Source organism: Ascaphus truei, chromosome 22, assembly GCF_040206685.1.
Source record: "Ascaphus truei isolate aAscTru1 chromosome 22, aAscTru1.hap1, whole genome shotgun sequence".
NCBI lineage: Eukaryota > Metazoa > Chordata > Amphibia > Anura > Ascaphidae > Ascaphus > Ascaphus truei.
This window is the reverse complement of record NC_134504.1, coordinates 13922819-13942291: the sequence shown is the minus strand read 5'-3', so window position 1 is coordinate 13942291 and position 19473 is coordinate 13922819. Positions and strand designations below refer to the sequence as shown.

The 19473-nt window shown below is 40.3% G+C and overlaps 1 protein-coding gene across 3 annotated transcripts in view; it reads right to left on the bottom strand.

Moving 5' to 3' along the window:
• Positions 1 to 19473, bottom strand: part of RNF213 (ring finger protein 213) — a 72409-nt gene that overhangs the window by 24889 nt on the left and 28047 nt on the right. For all 3 annotated transcript variants that reach the window (XM_075580034.1, XM_075580033.1, XM_075580035.1), the window contains exons 20-36: positions 16778 to 17403; positions 16202 to 16367; positions 15610 to 15827; positions 15332 to 15472; positions 13444 to 13599; positions 10890 to 12054; positions 10020 to 10213; positions 9723 to 9875; positions 4778 to 8347; positions 3883 to 4019; positions 3418 to 3513; positions 3009 to 3127; positions 2563 to 2670; positions 2051 to 2316; positions 1816 to 1957; positions 1504 to 1639; positions 250 to 441 (exon numbers count right to left, since the gene is read on the bottom strand). In XM_075580034.1, the coding sequence (XP_075436149.1) occupies positions 250 to 441; positions 1504 to 1639; positions 1816 to 1957; positions 2051 to 2316; positions 2563 to 2670; positions 3009 to 3127; positions 3418 to 3513; positions 3883 to 4019; positions 4778 to 8347; positions 9723 to 9875; positions 10020 to 10213; positions 10890 to 12054; positions 13444 to 13599; positions 15332 to 15472; positions 15610 to 15827; positions 16202 to 16367; positions 16778 to 17403 (7585 nt within the window). The remainder of the gene's footprint in view (positions 1 to 249; positions 442 to 1503; positions 1640 to 1815; positions 1958 to 2050; positions 2317 to 2562; positions 2671 to 3008; positions 3128 to 3417; positions 3514 to 3882; positions 4020 to 4777; positions 8348 to 9722; positions 9876 to 10019; positions 10214 to 10889; positions 12055 to 13443; positions 13600 to 15331; positions 15473 to 15609; positions 15828 to 16201; positions 16368 to 16777; positions 17404 to 19473) is intronic.

Genomic DNA, 19473 nt, shown 5'->3' with positions numbered 1-19473 from the left:
AGGGAAAGGCAAAAAGTACAGCACCCCGATCCCCCCTCCAACATACCACCTCCCCCAAATCCCCGGTCACCCTCTTTTCTGTCCCCACATGTCAACCATTGCCCCGTCCCATATTTCACCCTCTGTTCCCCACAGAGGTCGTGTGCGTTATTTTTCTTAACACAGTCAAATGCAAATCACATTCCTAAATTGGCCATTCAGACTGGAAAAACAACAGATTTCCCATTTACCCTGTAATGACAAGCGTACCTGCTTTTATTTGGCTTGTAGGAAATGTTTAGAAGCTTTTCATCACTGAAAATAAACATCCACAGAGATTTCACAAAGTCCTCCGAGCCTGGGTTAACTAGAAGTTCCAGGTTTGCATCACAGTCTACAATGGACACAAGATGAGCCAAAAACGGAGTCACTGCGGCTTGTATTCGTTTCCAAAGGGTGTGTCTGCACATGGAAAAAAGAGTAAGGGAAGAAATTGCTAAAAGAACAAAAAGGAATTGATTACATAAAAATATTACATTTTTACACAAAGACAAAAATTTTGAAAAGACAGTCACTAAAACAAACAATTTTTTTAACTTCCTATTTTGTAACACGTCGTGAATTTTGTTCGATTTGCTATATAGATTTTGGCAATATAAAGATTATTCTGCTTTTTATTTTTGTGTAAACAATGTTGAGTTAATCTTTATTTCTGGAATACGTTTGGCAGTAATATTGCAATTGTTTCATAGTTGCATAGTGGGTGAGGTTGGAGTGAAAAAAAAAAAAAGACATATGTCCATCAAGTTTAACCTATGCTAAATTTAGACGACAGATACTTTGTCATATATCTGTAATTACAGTATATTGATCCAGAGGAAGGAAAACAAAAATCCCAGTGACCCCTTATCCAATGCTGTCTCATAAGGAGAAAATAAATTCCTTCCTGACTCCAAGAATTGGCAATCAGATTACTCCCTGGATCAACATCCTTCCCATGTATACTTATTTGGTATATCCCTGTATACATTTCCTTTCTAAAAAGATGTACAACCTTTTTTGAACATATCTATTGTATCTGCCATCACAGTGTCCATGGGGAATGCATGCCACATTGTAACTCCCCTTATTGTAAAGAACCCTTTCCTTTATTGCTGGTGAAATCTCCTTTCCTCCAACCTTAGGGGATGACCCTGTGTCCTTTGTACTGCCCTTGGGATGAATAGTTTTTTTTGAAAGCTCCTTGTACGGTCCCCGAATATATTGGTATATAGTTATCATATCCCCTCTAAGGCGCCTCTTTTCTAATGTAAATAAATCTAATTTAGCTAGCCTCTCATAAATTAGATTGTCCATCCCCTTTATTAATTTGGTGGCTCTTCTCTGCTTCTCTCTAGTTCCAGAATGTCTTTTCTAAGGAGTGGTGTCCGAAATTATACTCCATAATCAAGGTGTGGTTTCGGGTTTTATAACATGGATTTTTCTGCTTTACACTTATTTGCTCAGTGCATTTGCTTGCATTACCTGAAAGTGCCAGCTTCCTGCAAGGCATCTGGATTTGAGGCCTCTCGCACAACCCACTCTTTTGCATTGTATGAATTCTCTTCCTGATCCTTCAATATGCCATGAAGACGAACTTTCAATTTTTTTAGGAAAGAAGCTGTGGGACACAGGAAGCTCAGTGGCTGAGATGGCTACTTTTGGGATGAAGAACGTGAACACTTCTGAATAGTATTTTTTAAATGTTAAATATAAACATTCTTTACCAGAATGCTCCTATGTGCTCAAAACAAGATCTATACATCTCTCCCCATGACAGTTATAAGTGTGCCATACCTCTCATCTCGTCTTCTGTACTCAAAAGATGTATCAATATTTCAATTCTTCTGGTGCTGCGGCTAGGAAGAAGTTCCTTGTCCCTAAGCATGCCCACTGCATTCTGCACACAACTCCTGATAAGAATGGTGGTGTCTAGTACCTGCAGCGTTAAAAGAAAGGACGTACATGAGCAATATCAAAAATCATTCTTAATTTGAACATGCTACAGAGAAAAGATAAAAATGATGCCTACATTCTCGGCTTTGGCCAACTCTGGCATTTCCATCTCTGTCTCCATCTCATTTTCTGTGTTTGTCTCTTTTCCCATGTCTGATGTGTCCATCTCTGCTCCACTGTTTTGCTCAAAGTCCATTACGTGATGGGCTTCGGTGTCATGATTCATCTGACCCATTTCTATTTCCATCTCGGTCTCCATTGCAATACTTGGACTGCTCTCTGTTCTTTTAGATTCAGATTCTCTATCCGTCTCTTGTCTTCTCTCTGATCCAGCCACAATCACTGTAGTTACAAAACAAATGAATTACTTAATCACAACTAAAGACCAGATAAATTGTTTAGAGAATTAATCATAGTTATTTTCCAGTGAGTCCCATAACAGATAAATAACTCCCTGCATTCACAAGCGGCTGCACAAGCAAATGCAATTCAGTAATATAAAGTTAAACTCTTAGCTTGTTTATCTGAAATAAAATCGGTTATATTCTGTAGAAATATATTGCTTACATTCATACTTCTCCAACTCACCATCATCAAAGAACAGCTGGCTTATGGTCAGGTCCTGAAGTGCAGTTATATCCGACACCATATCCTTTGATTTCCTCAAATCATCAATATGAACCGACTGCCATAGTCCTGACAATGACAGGTATCACACTACAGTAAGCAAAGTATCACACAAAACAACTGCATTTACTAAAAATTATAATTACCTGCACCCAATATCTGTTTTTTCACCTAAAAAAAGGTAACTTCATTATAGTCAACTTTGATGCACTTTAGTTCCTGAAAGTTGGTAATGCCAGCACAAATTGGCTACGTGTAGAATGAGTGTTGAACATCGTACCTCCATGGAAGCCCACACAGTTAACCCCTTAAGACCGCTAATCCCTTAATTACAATAGTAACTCCCAGAGGTGGGCTACATCAACATAAACTGGACATGTGTACAATGAGTGTTAGACATATTTTACCTCCATGGAAACCCACATAGGACGTTCCTCCTTGCATCCTCGGAAGCTTCGTTATAAAGTAAACAAACACCGAAACCGCTTCAAGATTCACCTTGTTTATTTCATTTACCGCAGAGTATCTAAAAGGAACATGTGATCATAAACGCAATAACCAGGACGAAACAAAATGCAGCATGGTTCACATGGAAGGCATTTTATTTCTGAGTCGGACAAGCTGCACACTAGTTTAAAATCAAGCAAATAATTACAAAAAGCAATACAAATATTGTGACTCGACAGTTGACACATCTCGTTACATTAAGTGTGCCAAATAACGATTACACCGACTCCTCCACAGAGCGCAATGCAAACTTAAAATAATATTCCTGCACACAGTGGAGTTCATGAGAACACGGGAAGAACAACTTACTTTGCTGATGCAACAAGATGAGCTCCTTGCGAACCATCTTCAAAGTCTGTTTGTATAATTAGTATTTTATTTCCTGATGAACCTTCGAGAAAACCCCTAATGTGAAAATGATAGCATAAGTTTAAAATCGGATGGTACAGCGTTATCACCTCCAGCACAGAAGATATTATTTTCAAATCGTATTAGTATAGTGTATCAAAATTATAACGATGCTAGTTGAACCAATGTTAATACTTGCCTAAGTAATAATAGGATGTCAGTAACCGTACCCACGAGGTAGTAAATTAAATGAATGCTTAAACCACCACGCTAATCACAAAATCTACTGGCCATATTGGTGAAGATTGTAGCCCTTAAATACAAGTGAGAATATTTTTAATTTGTAAGCCGTTAAAAAAAGCTGTATGGTGATAAAAATAATATTAGTCTTAATAATTAGTAGGGTGATCACCGACAAAAGCTCACCGGATTTTTTTCAGGAAAGAGTGTTCCGTGTCAAACTGCTGCAATGACAGAACTTCGATGCTTTTAACCTGGTCCTGTACCTCAACTTCTAAAATCTTCTTGTCGGCAGATGTCAGAAGGCGCGAGAAAGTAGTGATCTTGACAAAATGAAAAGGTAAGTGTATGTTACAGAGTTACAGGCAATTATAATAGGAAAGTACATTTTCAGAAAGAATGTGTTAGAGTACAGCAGCATTTATATGGTACCTGTGTTACTACTGATACTATTTGAAACCAATTGGATTCCATTAGGAAGGCTTTTGGTTTAGCATGGACAATGTAAAAGTGCAGTAAGGAAACAATGCTCCGGACCTCATAGGTATTGAGCATTTACTGTACATGTTCCACTGTGTGTGGACGGATTGTATTGATTTCGAATCAAGCCCATCACGTACCAGCGATTACACGGAGCACTGAAGTTGTTCAGTGTAAAAAGATAGATAATGGGTCATTGAAACAACGACAGCAATAATAGGGTAAAGTATTACAAAGGTCATATCCCGCAATACTCAAAGACCTTCATATGTAAACCTTGCAAGGGGAGGATAATTGTGCCTTTCAAATATCTCAAGGAAACAAAATGATGTCAGTAGGATACAATTGCCATTACAAAATATATGCTTTGGACAAAGGGGTCATACTGTAAAACTACAGTGTTACGCATACTGCAGATGAAAAGTGAAGCAATGCATGCTAAGAATAATCTTGTAGTGGTTGTTACCCAATGCAAGAAGAGTAAAAGAAAAGGCATGTTTTTTTTTGTTGTTTTTTTTAAAGTTTGCACACACACAATACTGAATTTATCATAGACTACCAGTGTACAGCACAACATTAGACCATATAAAAGTAGCATTACCTCAGTGAACACTGTGTGACATTGATCTCCTGAATGGATGTGGCAGCAGAGAAAGTCCACTAGAGAACTGTGCTTTTGTTTCTTGAAATACTCGTCAACCTGCGGCTTTCTGCCCAAACGAATAACAGAATCAGGTGTAGCGCAGTTTAACAAGACAGATTTTGCTTCATTCTTCACCTCTTTCATTATATCTTCATTACTAGGGTATTTTTGTTTCAACATTTCTGTTACTTGCAAAATAACTGAAGCACAGGTGTCTGAATGGTAACCAATAAAGACATCAGAAGGACTGTATTTCTGTTGTCCAACCATAAACTGCTCTGTATTGACTGTTGTGAAATCCTTTATCCAGTCCTCTAGATCTTGAACAATGGCTTTTTGTATTTTGTTTAGAACCGTGTTAATATCCAGGTAATGTTTCTCTAGTCTGTTGATCAGTGGAATCGGGAAGTCTTTGTACACAACTTCTTTTTCTTCTATGACTATCAATCGGAAGTTTGGGTGGACTCTACATTTCACACGATGTGTACCCAGACCTAAATCAACGTATTTTTGGCCTGCTAAGTAGACATAGTACTGGTTCAAAGCATCATAAAGACTTTCATATAGATTTTGGAGATTAAGAAGGATTACCATCTGCCCTGTTTCCATACAAATCTTAACACGATTGATATTTCTGCAGATCTGAGTATACTCCTGGTCTTTTGGAAAGCTGGACCCAAAGATGACCTCAGGCTGTTTTTGTTGGAGATCCTGGTTGAGGATCTGCAGGGCTGCATAGTTTTTAGTCAGTATTAGCAGGTACCGACATTCACTATCGTCACTATCACTGGTAATGTTCTCCCTCACCAAGTCGATTGTATTAATGTCCTCGCTGTCTTTTATTCCTCCTTGGTTTGATGTAAAAATATTCAAGGCGTTGACTTCATCTTTCCCACTGAAATTGCGCAAGACTGCCCGAGCAATCTCACGCGCAGTCGGCTCCTTCTGAGAATTTTTGGTAAAAGCAAATACCATTTTTATCAGGCTGTAAAAGTCACGCAACCCGAAGAATTCCTTATGGTGTTTCTTCTGTGTCTTACAGATGCTCTGATAAGCCTCTGCAAAGACCGAGAAGTAGCTCTCAACCTTCTCAAGGATTAAATTATTAGATGAGCAGATTCCCTTAGCACTTTGAATAAGTTCATTTTTATTAGGGTCGCCTCGGGATACAAAAATCCCTCTGTTCATTTTTGCAGGGTCCAGTGCCCAGTTAGAGATTCCTATAAAGCCAACCTTTTTGTGCGGCAAAGGATCATCCTCGATACAGCCATCTTCCAGCAAAGGATGCAGTGTCTTTAAAGGCATTTTGGGGGAGTCCTCTGCCAGGCCTATTTCATCTAGCACCACCACAGATACATATTCATTCAAATTCTTGCCTTCTTGGAAGCGGGCGCAGTGCTTAAAGGTACCAATGATCCCTTCTGGTGTTGAATGAGGGCTGCACTGAAAAGATACCAGGTGGATTTGCTTAAGATATTTGTAGAGATCTGTGTGAGCTGCTTGACCTTGCATGGCATCAGCAACAATGGTCTTGGCAAGAGATTTTGAGCTCCCAGGTTTTCCAACAAGAAATAATGGAATTTTAAGTTCAATGCAGATCACCATCATAAAGAAGTTTTCCTTCAAAGCAAGGTTCCTGGCTATGGTATCTCTTATGTGTACACCAGTTAAGAAGAGGTCCTGCATATTGGTTATTTCACACAGGATAGCACTTTGCTCTCTGTATGGTTCAGGAAAGTATTTACAAATAGCTTTCCTGTAGGTGTCTTTGTTTTCTAAAGAGGCATGATAACATACACCAATAGCAAGCACCAGGGACCAAACGGCTATATTTGGGGGACTACAAAACCGCTCATTTCTTTTTAAACACATCTCTTTCAGGTTATTTAACAACTGTTTACTGTGGCTATAAAACCACTTGAAGACCTCTATACAACGCTCTACATCTCTGAGGCTAACAAAACTGCATTCATCATTTCTTTTCCTCATGTAAGACTGGGAGACTGAGAGCACATTAGTTAATAACTGGATCTCACTACTAGATATTTTGAGGTCATTTGCCAAACGTTGAACAATCTGTTGAATGTATTTCTTTTCAGTTTCATTATTCAACTGTCCAAAATCCCATACTAGTGGCATCATGCTGGGAGGCAACGCATGCACACGATAAACTAGTTGTCTTAAAGGAATAGAACCAAGCCGCTCTTTTGTCTCTTCAGCTTTGACTCTATAACCTAAACCAGCTGATTCTAAGCGTTTGATCATTTCTTCTGTATGCTTTCGATAAGGGTTACAGGCGGCAATAATCTGTAATCCTGAGTTGGCAATTAAAGGCTCTCCTTCTACGGTGCGATCACACACGGCTTCTTTGATACTACTTATAGCTTCAGTCGTGTTTGCCTCATCAAAAAACAACACAGTATCACATTGGTTCTCTTGTTTGTTTGAAATCGCAATAGCTTGTGCCTCCAAAATTTTGCTGTAAATAGTGTCAGCACTTGTACCTCCATGAACTTTCACGAGCTTCATATTTTCAATGTTGACAAATCCCTTGCACAACTGACACAAAAACTTTATGAGCCTGGTTTTTCCACAGCCCGTTTCTCCCATAACAACAACTGGAATCCCGCAGCGGAACCTCATTTTAATGGCCATAATCTTGAGTATGTTGTCCATGGTCAGCTCATATGTATCATCAGGGTCAAATGGCCATTGAATTCCTAGGACCATGCATAGTCTATTTATCTTCTCATCTCTGGGTAACTGGTCAAAGTCAATATTGAAAGGAACTCTCTGATGCTGTAAGCCTTGATATAGTTGTGTGGTCATGATATTTCTCTTAATAACCTGGTCATTTCTGGGATTGATTGCATCTACACCTCCCTCATTGTTTGGACGCAGATGGAAACCAATAAATGTCATGGACACATGGTCATCATTGAAGAAAATATAGGGATGTGGCTCAGACTCCCATTTTTTACGCATCAAGAAAGGAGCGAGGTCTTCTTCTCTGACTCCGTTCATGTTAACAGTTTGCTTTCCTGGGCTCTGATCTGCTATGTACAGAGAAGGTGTCGCAAAATCTTTTGCCATCAAAATCATAAAGTTGACCACAAAATTTTTGAAGCCTTGCAGTGTGTCTCCAACGAACTCATGTTTGCAGAAAGTAGAAGATTCACAGTCCTGTAACTGAAGATTTAAAAACCATGTAAAGTTCCTTAATTCTGACCAGGAGGGATCCATCATTCCACAATACAAAAGGAATATCTGCAGGCATCTTGCTGGATTTCCTTCTACAGACTTTTTTATGTAAAGAAACGTATCCAGATTCTGGTTCTGTTGAAAACGAATCAAGTACTGGAAAGGTCTCTGAAAGGTTTCACTTTGGAATTCCTCATCGTCCATTCCTGGATCACCACAATCTTCAGTTGTCAGATTTTGGGTATTTCTTACCATCACTTCTTTTGGGGAGCAGCATGATATTTTGGGGAAAATGTCTATAAAATTTCTCTGCTGCACATTAGGATCCTATGAGCAAAAACACAGAAGGTTGTAAGTTTCAGCAAAAGTAAATGTTTTTATCATCACCTTTTAAACAAATAACATTATTTATTTCCCGGCCGACTGGTGCTGGAAGCTGGGCCCCTGGCTCTCCCCAGCAGCCGTCGGACCCCTCTCTCTGCCAGGCCGTGCCTCCATCACACGGTGTATGCCGGAAGCTGTGCTCAACTTCGGGGAGAGAGGCCTGGTCTGGCAGAGAGGGAAGCTCGGCATGGGAGAGAGGGGCCCGACAGCAGCTGGGGAGAGCGAGTGTTGTGTGTCAATCTTCTTTCATATAGAAAGCGTGGAACTGCCCTGTCTATAGAAATCTTTTTGGGATGCTTCTGTTTGTTGGTTTGGGGAGGTTGGTAGTGTTGTATTGTGCAATTTTGGTCAGTGGTGTTGTATTGGCTTGGGCGTGTGGGGGGATTGTATTGTAGTGTGTAGAGGGGAGTTGAGGGAGAGGGGAGTAATGAAGTGAGAGGAGAAGGAGAGAGACGGGAGCGGAGAGAAGATAAATACATGGGGAGAAGAAGGGGCTCAAGAGGGTGGGGGAGATCATGAGGTGGTGTGAAGGGGGTGCTGGGCTTGCGAGACTGCGGACATGGAGGCCTGGTTGAAATTCTAGTCCTGAGCCCCGGAAAAATCTGTCTGTGGCCCCGTTTATCTCCGTCGCCATGAAAATGATGATGAAATCTGATAGAGAGCCAGAACTAGATTATGGTTGTGATAAAGTGAATCTAATTTCTGTAAAACATAAAATAGAACTAATACTCTGTCCCATCTGTTTTATTATAACGTATACCATTTATTTATGTCACCCACAATTATGGGCTGGTATGCAATTTGCAATGCAACCTCTGTACAACCTACCATCATACCCCCACAAAATGAACGTTCATTCATGCGTTCACTGAAAATGTATATTTCCCGTGAAGCTGAATTCGAACAATTAGTGTAGATGTTTCACTTACAAATATCGCCCAGTGAAGACTTCTTAAAGCCAAATTGATCAAAGAAAAATAAAGATTTTTTTTTTATAAACGACATCATCTTGAAACCGACCGCCATGAACATGACACAATAGTGTTCTTATGCATAAGTGCATAGGTTCTTCCTCAGAGCCAAGGAATTCTGTACATCTTAAGACAAATTTCTGTCTTTAAAGCTAATGCACAAAAATATTAATGTATTGGTTTCATAAAGGTAGTATCACAACTTAAACAAGACCATGCAAATATGTCCTATTCTGCTGCTCCTGCACAATCCATGTATTGCAAATACAATCTCTACTTTGGCATAATATTGCTATTAACATAAGTACCAAATCACTTGGTTTAAGGAAATCGTAACGAATACTCACTAATCTTGACTGCTTAGATATCAAAGAAGAGGATTCCAAGATCTCAATGACATACAGGTGGCAGGGCTGGCGCTTCCACATTCTTCCCTCAGAATCCATAAGGTACTGAAGAACCAAAAGCTTAAAAAGAAATTCTGAAATGCCACTGTTTACCTGGGGTGGAATAAAAGCAAAGTGTGCAGTTAGCAAGCCATACCTGTAAAAGTGGGAAATATTTAGAAACATTTTATCAGAAGCTCCAAAGCGGATAACTGGTGAAAAGTTTTACCATCTTTTATTTAGCTTGAGTATACTTACAGAAGACGTGACATCAACGTGAAATATAATCGGCCTATTTTTGTATTCTCCTCTTAGGAAAGGAAGAAGCATTTGCAGAACTTTGTTTTCATCCACCTGGGGCTTAATTAGACGGATTGTTTTGAGGAGTGTTTTTTTGCCCGGCAGTTTTGCCGCCAACTTCTTATACAATCTCTTCACGTACAGAGACTTTCCTAGAAAAGATTAACGGTTTGTCTTTCAAAAACAAATCAGCCTTTGCAAAAAGATAGAACTGATATGTTGTACTTATGCAAGTCAAGATTTACTAGGAATGTAAAAAAACAAAAAACACATTGAAACTACTTTAAAAGCAGCACCCCATCTAATTTAACCCCCCCCCCCCCACCCCCCATTTTGTTCCCATTTTAAACAGAATTGAAACTGGTGGATTCTCCAGAGCGGGGACCGCAGGGTTTTCAGCTTAATTACCAGAGAGGAAATTACCAGTATTAGTTTGTGGTTTTAAAGAGGTTTTATACGGCCGCCCAATAGGAAGCTGCAACCAAATATATTGTGGCTTCCTATTGAGCCAAGATTTGGCAGACATTTTATTTCTCCTGGGGGTTGGGTGGTTCATTCAGCCCCAGGGGACACACGGTTCCTATCCTGTAGAAAAAAAATGGGGTGGGGGAGGATTGCTTTAAATTTAGCTTCAATCCCTTATTAACTTCTATTCAGGAGACAGAATAGCTGTGTGTGTGTGTGTGTGTGTGTGTGTGTGTGTGTGTGTGTGTGTGTGTGTGTGTGTGTGTGTGTGTGTGTGTGTGTAAAACTGATCCTTTATTAGTCTTGCAGCATCAATTAACTGTATTCTGCATAGTCTGAACACTGCGCTCATTTTCTACTTACCAAGTCCCGCTTGTTTGGACGCCACTATACCAACACCCATTCCATTCTTAAAAACGGAAGCAGCCGAGATCACATCGGGGCCTACAGTGAAATGTTGTTCCAAATACTGCTGAATCTCCGGAAGAGGTTTCTGAGGGATCATGTGTACTTTGTATTGGCTAAAGACAGAGGGGATGTAACAATGTTCTCTGTCGCAGTTGCATATAATTACAAGGTTGTAGTCTTCTCGGTTCTGTGCCTGCAATCGCTGAAACAGCTGTTCAGATTTATATGCTGTATCATAGCTAAGCTCATCGGCATAGAGCAAGCTATAGATCTTCTTCCCACTATAGCCAGAAGTTAAACACCGCCTCAAAAATAATGCCACCTCTTCATACGTAGTCTGTGGTGTGCAGAGGAGAACTTCATCGTATGATGGCAATGGATGTCTCACACTGTGCATGTATATTGCTATAGCAGAAGACAGAATTTCAGCAGGAGGACATAGGACCAAGTTTGGATGACCTTGCTGCAGACTTGGATGGAAGTCACGGCTTACTTGCTTCTCTTTTATGGCTGCCAAGGTGGCGAGGCACTTCCCAAGTGTCTCTATATCCAAACAGCCTGGGAACAAAGCGCTCATATAAGCCATGGAGTATTCCCAAAACATCTCCAGCTTCTTCAGCACATCTGTGCAGCTTTGCAACTTGAAGTTGAACATGGCCTTGTCTGGACCTGTCGAGAGTTTTGATGAACCAGATAAACTAGCCATCCGAGAAGAATATGTGGCGTTTGCCGTGTCATATTTTGTGCACTCCGGTTTTATAAAAGATAGCATCACCAGAGCCTCTTCGCCGATATCTGCCCTCTGAAACTGCTGGCACAGATATACCAACTGTTCCGCGGTGTAATAGTTCAGGTAGTAAAGCTGAGAACGCTTCTTGTTCACAAAGTTCATCCACTGCTCCAAAAAACTCTCCATTGTTTTGCAGATGTTTGGAAGCAGCTCAATAAGAGCTCCCTGCCCCTCTATCTCACCCGTGACATTCACTTTGAAGTTCATTTTAACACCCACTTTGCGGTCATCTGAGCAGTAGATTGTTGCCTCCCAAGTTCTGAACAACATATTTCCAGCCAAATAGAGGTCAATAAAGGAATTGGCAAGCCTCTGCACATTGAAAAAGACCTACAGTATGGGATAGAAAACATCGTATGAAATTAAATGCATCCGAATTCGTTAAATATCTTGCTGAAAGAAACTGGTCATTTGTCTTCCAATTTAGCTCAATATTCTATCTACATTTTAATATGTAGAGTCCAAGAAACCACTGCACTCGCCAAGTATACAAGACATACATTTATTCCATCAAAATGCTACAAAGTTTGAAACTTTGACAAAAAGCCATGTAGGCTCGAAATGCCAGTTTTTAACTTTGTAGTATTTTGATGGAATAAGTATATATTTTATACTTGTCGAGTGCAGTGGCTTCGTAGACTCTGTATTATTTTTGGACTGCATATTCCTGGACTCGCAACTGGCGCCCCAGACAGATAAGTGTTTTGATCTTTTCTTTATATTGAGTGCCCTTACTTTTTTTGTTACATTTTAATATCTGTTGTGCAGGTATACATTTGGGGGGGGGGGGGGAATCTTAAACCATGCCTATTTTATTTGGATGGCGATATTTACAGTTTGTCTAAACAAACTATATACCGAGAAGATTACAATTTTAAGATAGGCTTAGATTGTTTCTTTATTGCTAACCCCCCAAAATTAAATTCAATCCAGGTCAATATTGGGATTTTCTTATAATTTAAATAGAATGTAATACTTGTATAAAAACCACCAAGAGGGGGAGAGGGGAGAGACACACACGATTATGTTTTGCAGTATACTTCATTCTATTTAAAAAGTGTGCTACTAGTCACACACTGTTTGTTGTTGCTCATGTCTTTCTATTGGCCACTAACATTCAGTTGTCTTGTTCTGCTACAGTATGTATATTAGAGATGTCAGAGCATGTATTGCTACCTTAATTCTATGCCCTTTTTTAGCTCAATATCCTTACTGTGACTGTTCTACTCAGCCGGACCTTTATCCAGTGCCGCTCCAGGTGAGATCCATGCAGGCAGGTATGAGACGCCTCTGTTTTTTTGTGCTTTTAGGCTTGTTTCATTATTGAAGAACCAATTGCTTAAGCCCTGGTTCCGCTGTAGGATCCAGGTGTCGGTGCAGCTATTGCTTGCCACCTGGGTCCTCTGATATATGCTCATTATAATGTTTTTGGTTTTTTTTGCTCACACTGGTCGTTGGTGGTTGCTTAGCAACCTGCGGTGATGCGCGCACGACGTCTCCGTCCATACGAATTTTGAGATACAGATATGTATATTGCACCCTACTTTTGACAATACATACACAACAGATCTTTAGGATATATAGACTAAGTAAAGCGGATTACCGGTTGTTTTAAATGATGCTCCAACAAAACATGCCCTTATGAACTTTAAATGTCCCTCTGGAGATTGGCAAGAACTGCTGATGCTAAAACATGTTCTGTAAGAGCAGAACACTTACCTCAGAAAACTTTTCCACTTCAATGTTGCCTTGGTCTCCTTTCCCAGACATAAGCATGAGCTTGTTCAGCAGCTCCTTCAGCTCTTCTAGAGAACAGCAGCGCACATCCTCATCCCCCTCGGGGAGATCCAGCCGTAGAACACTGTCTGGGGTGATCTGTTGAACGTCAGCACTAAAATAAATTCCCTAGTTGCCTTTGTAAATATTTCATACACATAAGTAGTTCAATTTGTTAAAGATAATAAATAACAAAGCAACTGTTACCACACGGTTATACTTCTCTTATACTGTTACTGTATTACTATACTGTTATACTTCTATTTAACAGGCTAAGCCTGTTAGATTCCGGGCAATATTGAAATCCCTGCTCTCTAATTGGATAATGCCCAGAATTTTCACCAATCAGTAATGGCCCAGAATTTTTGGCACCCTTCCAAGTGTTTCAGCCAATCAGCTTTCAATTCTCATTCACAAAGAGTGAAATTAGCTCTCAGACAGGGTAGGTGATTGGACAGGAGGCAGCAACAAGGCAATGGCTCCTCCCCCACCCTGCCTGCAGAGAGCTCCGCACAGGAGAGTGAGAGGAAAGGGTTGTGTGTCTGTTGTGTGTAAAGGGGGCCAGCAGAGTGTTCTATTGGTGTGTGTTTGTGTTTTGTAGAGTTTGTTTTGTTGGTGTGTGTCTGCTGTGGGTGTGTTTTCTGGGTGTAGGGGGGGGGGGGGCTGCACTGTGTGTGTTTTGTGGGTGGAGGAGGGGTGCAGAGTGTTTTGTTGGTGTGCGTATCTGCAGTGTGGGTTTACAGGGGGTCTGTAGTGGGTGAAGAGAGAGGGTGTGTGTTTTGTGGATATAGAGCTGGCAGTCTGTTGGTTGTGTGTGTTGTGTGGGTGCAGTGTGTGTCTTCAGTGTGCGTTTTGTGTCTGTCTGCAGTGTGTGGGTTTACAGGGGCTGCAGTGGATGTGGAGGGGGGTGCTGGTGTGTGTTTTGTGGACGTAGAGGGGGCAGCAGTCTGTTTTGTTGGTGTGTGTGTGTCTGCAGTGTGTTTTATGGGTGTAGAGGGGGCTGCAGTGTGTGTGTGTGTGTGTGTGTGTGTGTGTGTGTGTGTGTGTGTGTGTGTGTGTGTGTGTGTGTGTCAGTGGGTGGAGGAGGGCTGCAGAGTGTGTTTTGATATGTGTCTGCAGTTTTGTGGGTTTACAGGGGGCTGCAGTGTGTGTTTGTGTATATGTTTTGTGAGTGTAGAGGGTGGAGGAGGGCTGCAGTGTGTTTTGTGGGTTTAGAGGAGGGGGGGCTGCAGGGTGTGTTTGTGTCTATAGAGGTGGGCTTGTAGAGTGTATGTATACACACACACACACACACACACACACACACACACACACTTTCCTTTTAATAAAAGCAAAAGAATTTAGACAATCATGCTGATCGAAATCAATATGACTACAAAAGTGTCTACAGTATCTTTTTTATGAAAAATGTAAAAAAATGAAGAAAAAAAAAAGCCTACATTTAGCCTATAATAGTAATAATCCCCCCAGAACAGGGCATTACTGGCCAATAATGCTTCGCCTCGGGCCTTCAACTCTTCCAACCAGGGCATTATTGGCCAGTAATGTCCTGCTGTTTTGAGGGGATTATTATTAAATATTATACAACTTAAAAAAACTGTAAAACATCAAGCATAACGGGTTTAGATTTTGGCATTGGAAACGGTCAATACATCCATCATTCTGGATAAAGAGAGAGAAATAAGATGGGAAAAGGCCTTGAAGATACATGGATAGTATATGGAAACCAAAAATATCTGTTGTGTAAATATGCATAATAAAACAAATGTGCATAATAAAACAAATGTACATTATAGGATTCGAAAAATTTGCAGATCACGGAGAACCTAACCTTTTTGTTAGCATCAGGTGCTTGAATGATGTATATTCCTTTTTGGTTTATTGCTGTTGCCAAGGACAAAGATGACAATTCTACAGACCCGTGGCTTTCTTTCACAGTTTTTAACCATTCTATATGACGAGCAGAGTCCCGCTAAGACAGAAACACAAGAAAATAAATGGTCATGGAATATAGACAGTATATTATAAAAATACTTAGTCACTTCATATAATCTATGGGAGAATGATGAACAGAATATATTTTATGGCACAGTGTTCTTATGGGCTTACCAGCTTTTTTGGAAGATTTCTGTCACTTTCCAGTGCTTTCCAAAGCTTTCGCAAACAACGCATTAAGTTGTCAAATCCACAGTCTGGTTTCAGTTCATACAATAGTGAGGAGTACCCCAGGACTGCATCATGGAAACATGCAACACGATCAACATCCATATCATTCTCACCCGCGGAGATGGAGGCCAAATCAACAAACACTTTCAGTTCATTGATATCTAAGTGATGAGAAAATAAGCATTATTTGACACCAAAATAAGGAACACATACCATTTTCTGGAGACCAACTGATACTCTGTGATTTGCACAAAGTATTACGTTATACGTTATTACGGTGTATATTTGTTTTAGTCTTAGCATGAGCATGGCTCTCTCAATAACCTTAATATTCACAGGCAAAGTGGACGGGATAACTCTAAATTCATATTAATCAGAGTTCAGACATTACACTCAAACATGATTAAAAAAAGAATACATATTTAAAACATCAAGATAGTTGCCCGAGTCTCCTCACTAATTCTCATGTGCCCTCATTGTGTCAATACTTTAAATTAAATAAGACAAGAAAAATGATTTTTTTTAAAACGTTTACCTTCCAAAGCTTCTTTGACCCAAATGATGAAGTCCTTCCTCAGTGTTACTTCTTGGAGACATTGAGTGCGTACTTCAGTTATCTCCGACAGGACTTGCTTAGTCTTTATAACTTCTTCACTGATACAAGACAGGGCCTTATGCTTGTAGTTCTCAAAATCATCAGCCTACAATGTAAATAAAACACAACAATAGGCAAAACTGTGCTATTTAAAACAGTAACGGGGATTAGAATCGCGGTCTCAAACATCCTGAATGTTAGTCTATACATTTTGTATATTAAGTAAAGACCGAGCATTATGAACCTCGACTAGAAATGGGGGGGGGGGGGTGGGGGGGGAGGGGAGAATGATGGACCAAAGTGCATAATTTGATAAATCAATGCTGGTAATATGTATGCTGGGTAACTACCACTATAAACCAAGCCAAGTTTCAAGCCAATGTATGAAGCACTAAAACAGTCAAAACACAACCAAGAGAACCTTAAAGCATCTTCTTAGGCAGCGACAGTGGTTTACACACAAGCAGATGTACACATAATAACCACATGATTGACGCTCAAGGAATATTTACTTACAAACTGCAGCAGGGTTTGCAGGGTTTTGAAGTCTCCTGAGAGATTAAAACAGTCTTTCACTTTCGCTATGACATTGGCTGAATCGAAGGCTGAATTGAGCTTGTGATACTGCTCAATCTGAAGGACACGACTTCCAATCCATTGTCCTCCATCCCCACTCGATAACTGGCACATGATTTGTAACTCCTCTTTTAATTCTTGGTAGCGGTTTTTATAATCATTGAAGAGTCTGTCCACTACTTCAAATGTCACTCTGTCATTTTTAAGGTCTTCATAAATCTTTTTGTATTTGTCAAAACATGGAGTGAACAGTTCTTCCTTCATTCCTTCTAGGCTCAGTTCATGGTCTTCTTCTTCATTCTCCTCCTCTTCTTCTTCTTCTTCATTCTGAGATCTATCTGCAAGAGATTGGGCTTCCTCTTTCCAACAGTTTTTGAAAATATGGCTTTTCCGGTAATTGTGCAGATTTTCAGCCATGCTCATTACAGACTGGCCAAGGTTATAATAGTTCATGCAATCACCCGGCTCGAGTTGAGGGGAATTTAGCTTCTTTACAGACATAAGTTCATTCAGCTTTAGTAATCCTAGATCTGCTGAATGCTTTCCCTGAATTTCAGAAATATGCACTAAAAGGAAGAGAGATAATAACCAGTAAGGAACAGCATCAGCCTAGTTTAGAATGGAAGTATCCAGACACCACAAGATAGACTTCCAAAATAATTACTTATTTTATAATAGTAGAAACAAAATGTTTCCACCAGAGGGTCATTTCGTAACAAACGTTATTGCACTCGCTGGCACGTTGCTGCGAGACATACTGTACACATCGCGGTCGAGGAGAAACGTCCATTGTCTTGAATTATCTGTGTGTTAAAAGGGGACAGGACTAACCCCATTTCACCTGTAGGAACGCGCCAGCAGGTGTAATATGGTCTGCTACATCTGTATTTACTTGTAATCCATAATCTACGGAAATTTTCCTTTCGTAGTATTTAGGGATAGTTTCATAAACTCTGAAGCGGCCGTTTAAGCCAATTTCGGCTGAAGATCCCCCATGACGCCAATAGGGATTTTTGCCCCAAAACAGACCAAACGTTCGCTTCAGAGTATATCGAATTATTCCCTTACAGTGATAATTTTTGTGGTCTCTCTGCATTCTATTTTGAATTCCATGAATGATGCCAACTTATGAGTTATGCCCAATGGTTTTTATACCACATAAGTTCACCTTCAAGCTATATTTACAAGTAACTTATTCATGTGACAAACTCCCTGTCATTTTTAACATTTCTTGTTTTTCAATTTTAGTGAAAAATAAAACTCTGAACGAAGACACACACCCACTCATACACGCGGGACGCTTTTCATTTTGAATGCGACCTTCATTGACATTGCCTCAAAGTTGCGAAGTCCCAGCGTCCTGCGTTTTCTTGATACTTTGATCCTGCGTGTCAAACCGAACACTGCAGGATCTCTCTGATCTCAGGGGCCGTTGACATTTCTGCTATTCTAGTTAGGCATGTCGTCGAGCATATCAGCGCTGATATACTAATGATCAGCGCTGATATAGGGGTCACTGCGCTATAAGTTATGCTCTATTCTGTATGCCCTACCTGTTGTACAATTACCTGTGAACACTGTGTACTTCCTTGCCTGGGGGGGGGGGTCCGTGTGCGATATCGGTCTACATATATCGGCACCTGCCTCCAGCTGGGGACTTGCTCTATCAGCTGTTTGTGCCAGTATTGGGGAAGCATAAGCATTTTTTTACCCCTCAGCCCAGTAGCATATCCGTATGATTAACCTATGCCACTAATGTTTGCATTGAATACATAAGTACCCTATTGAGGAAGTTCTAATTGGCTAATTTAATTGCTTGATTCCTGCCTTTCCTTGCTGACACGGCTCTATATTCCTTTAAGTACTTCCTCTGTGTGCTACCCTTCACGAACCAACAGCCTTTAGTGTTGGGTGTTTAGGGGTTACTTACCAGCCACTCGTCCACCAGGAGCCACTCGGTGGCAAATACTTCTATCTAACAGGTAGCTACATATACTGTTTATTTCTTTTGCATTGGTTTTGCCTAGGTATATTATTATATATACCACATTGTGTCTCTGCCATTACCTTCCACACAAGTGGATTTACACTCCCTGCTTCTACCAGAGTGTAGGTGGGTCTACACAGAGCGTTCAAATTTCTTGCGCTCTGGTAGTACATACCCACCATTTGTGTGTATCCCCTTACCAACGGGTCTGACTTTATTTACAGTAACCAGCTGATACACGTGATACTACTAGTACCACAATAGGTTGCATGAGACATTATCTGAATAGTGGTCTTACCTTGGCCCTACCTCTACACTATTAGTAGGCTGTTTACTTACAGCAAGGGATCCTGAATATCTATCAAGGACCCCCATATGTTCAATCTACTTAGCTGTCACAGCTATGTTACAATAGATTACAGTCACGTCCTGTTTGACTTGCATTTTATTTTAAACCCCATTATTTTATTCATTGTATGAAATTAAAGTATTTTAACATTATCACTATACATCTAGTAGTGATTGAGTGCTTATATACTAGGTCTCCCTTTCTCTTGTATACACGAAGAGTAGAAAACATGGAATCAATAATGATGTTGCTGATGGCGCGATTAGTAAGGAAGCAGTTCAGTGATTCCTAGGTGTCTTG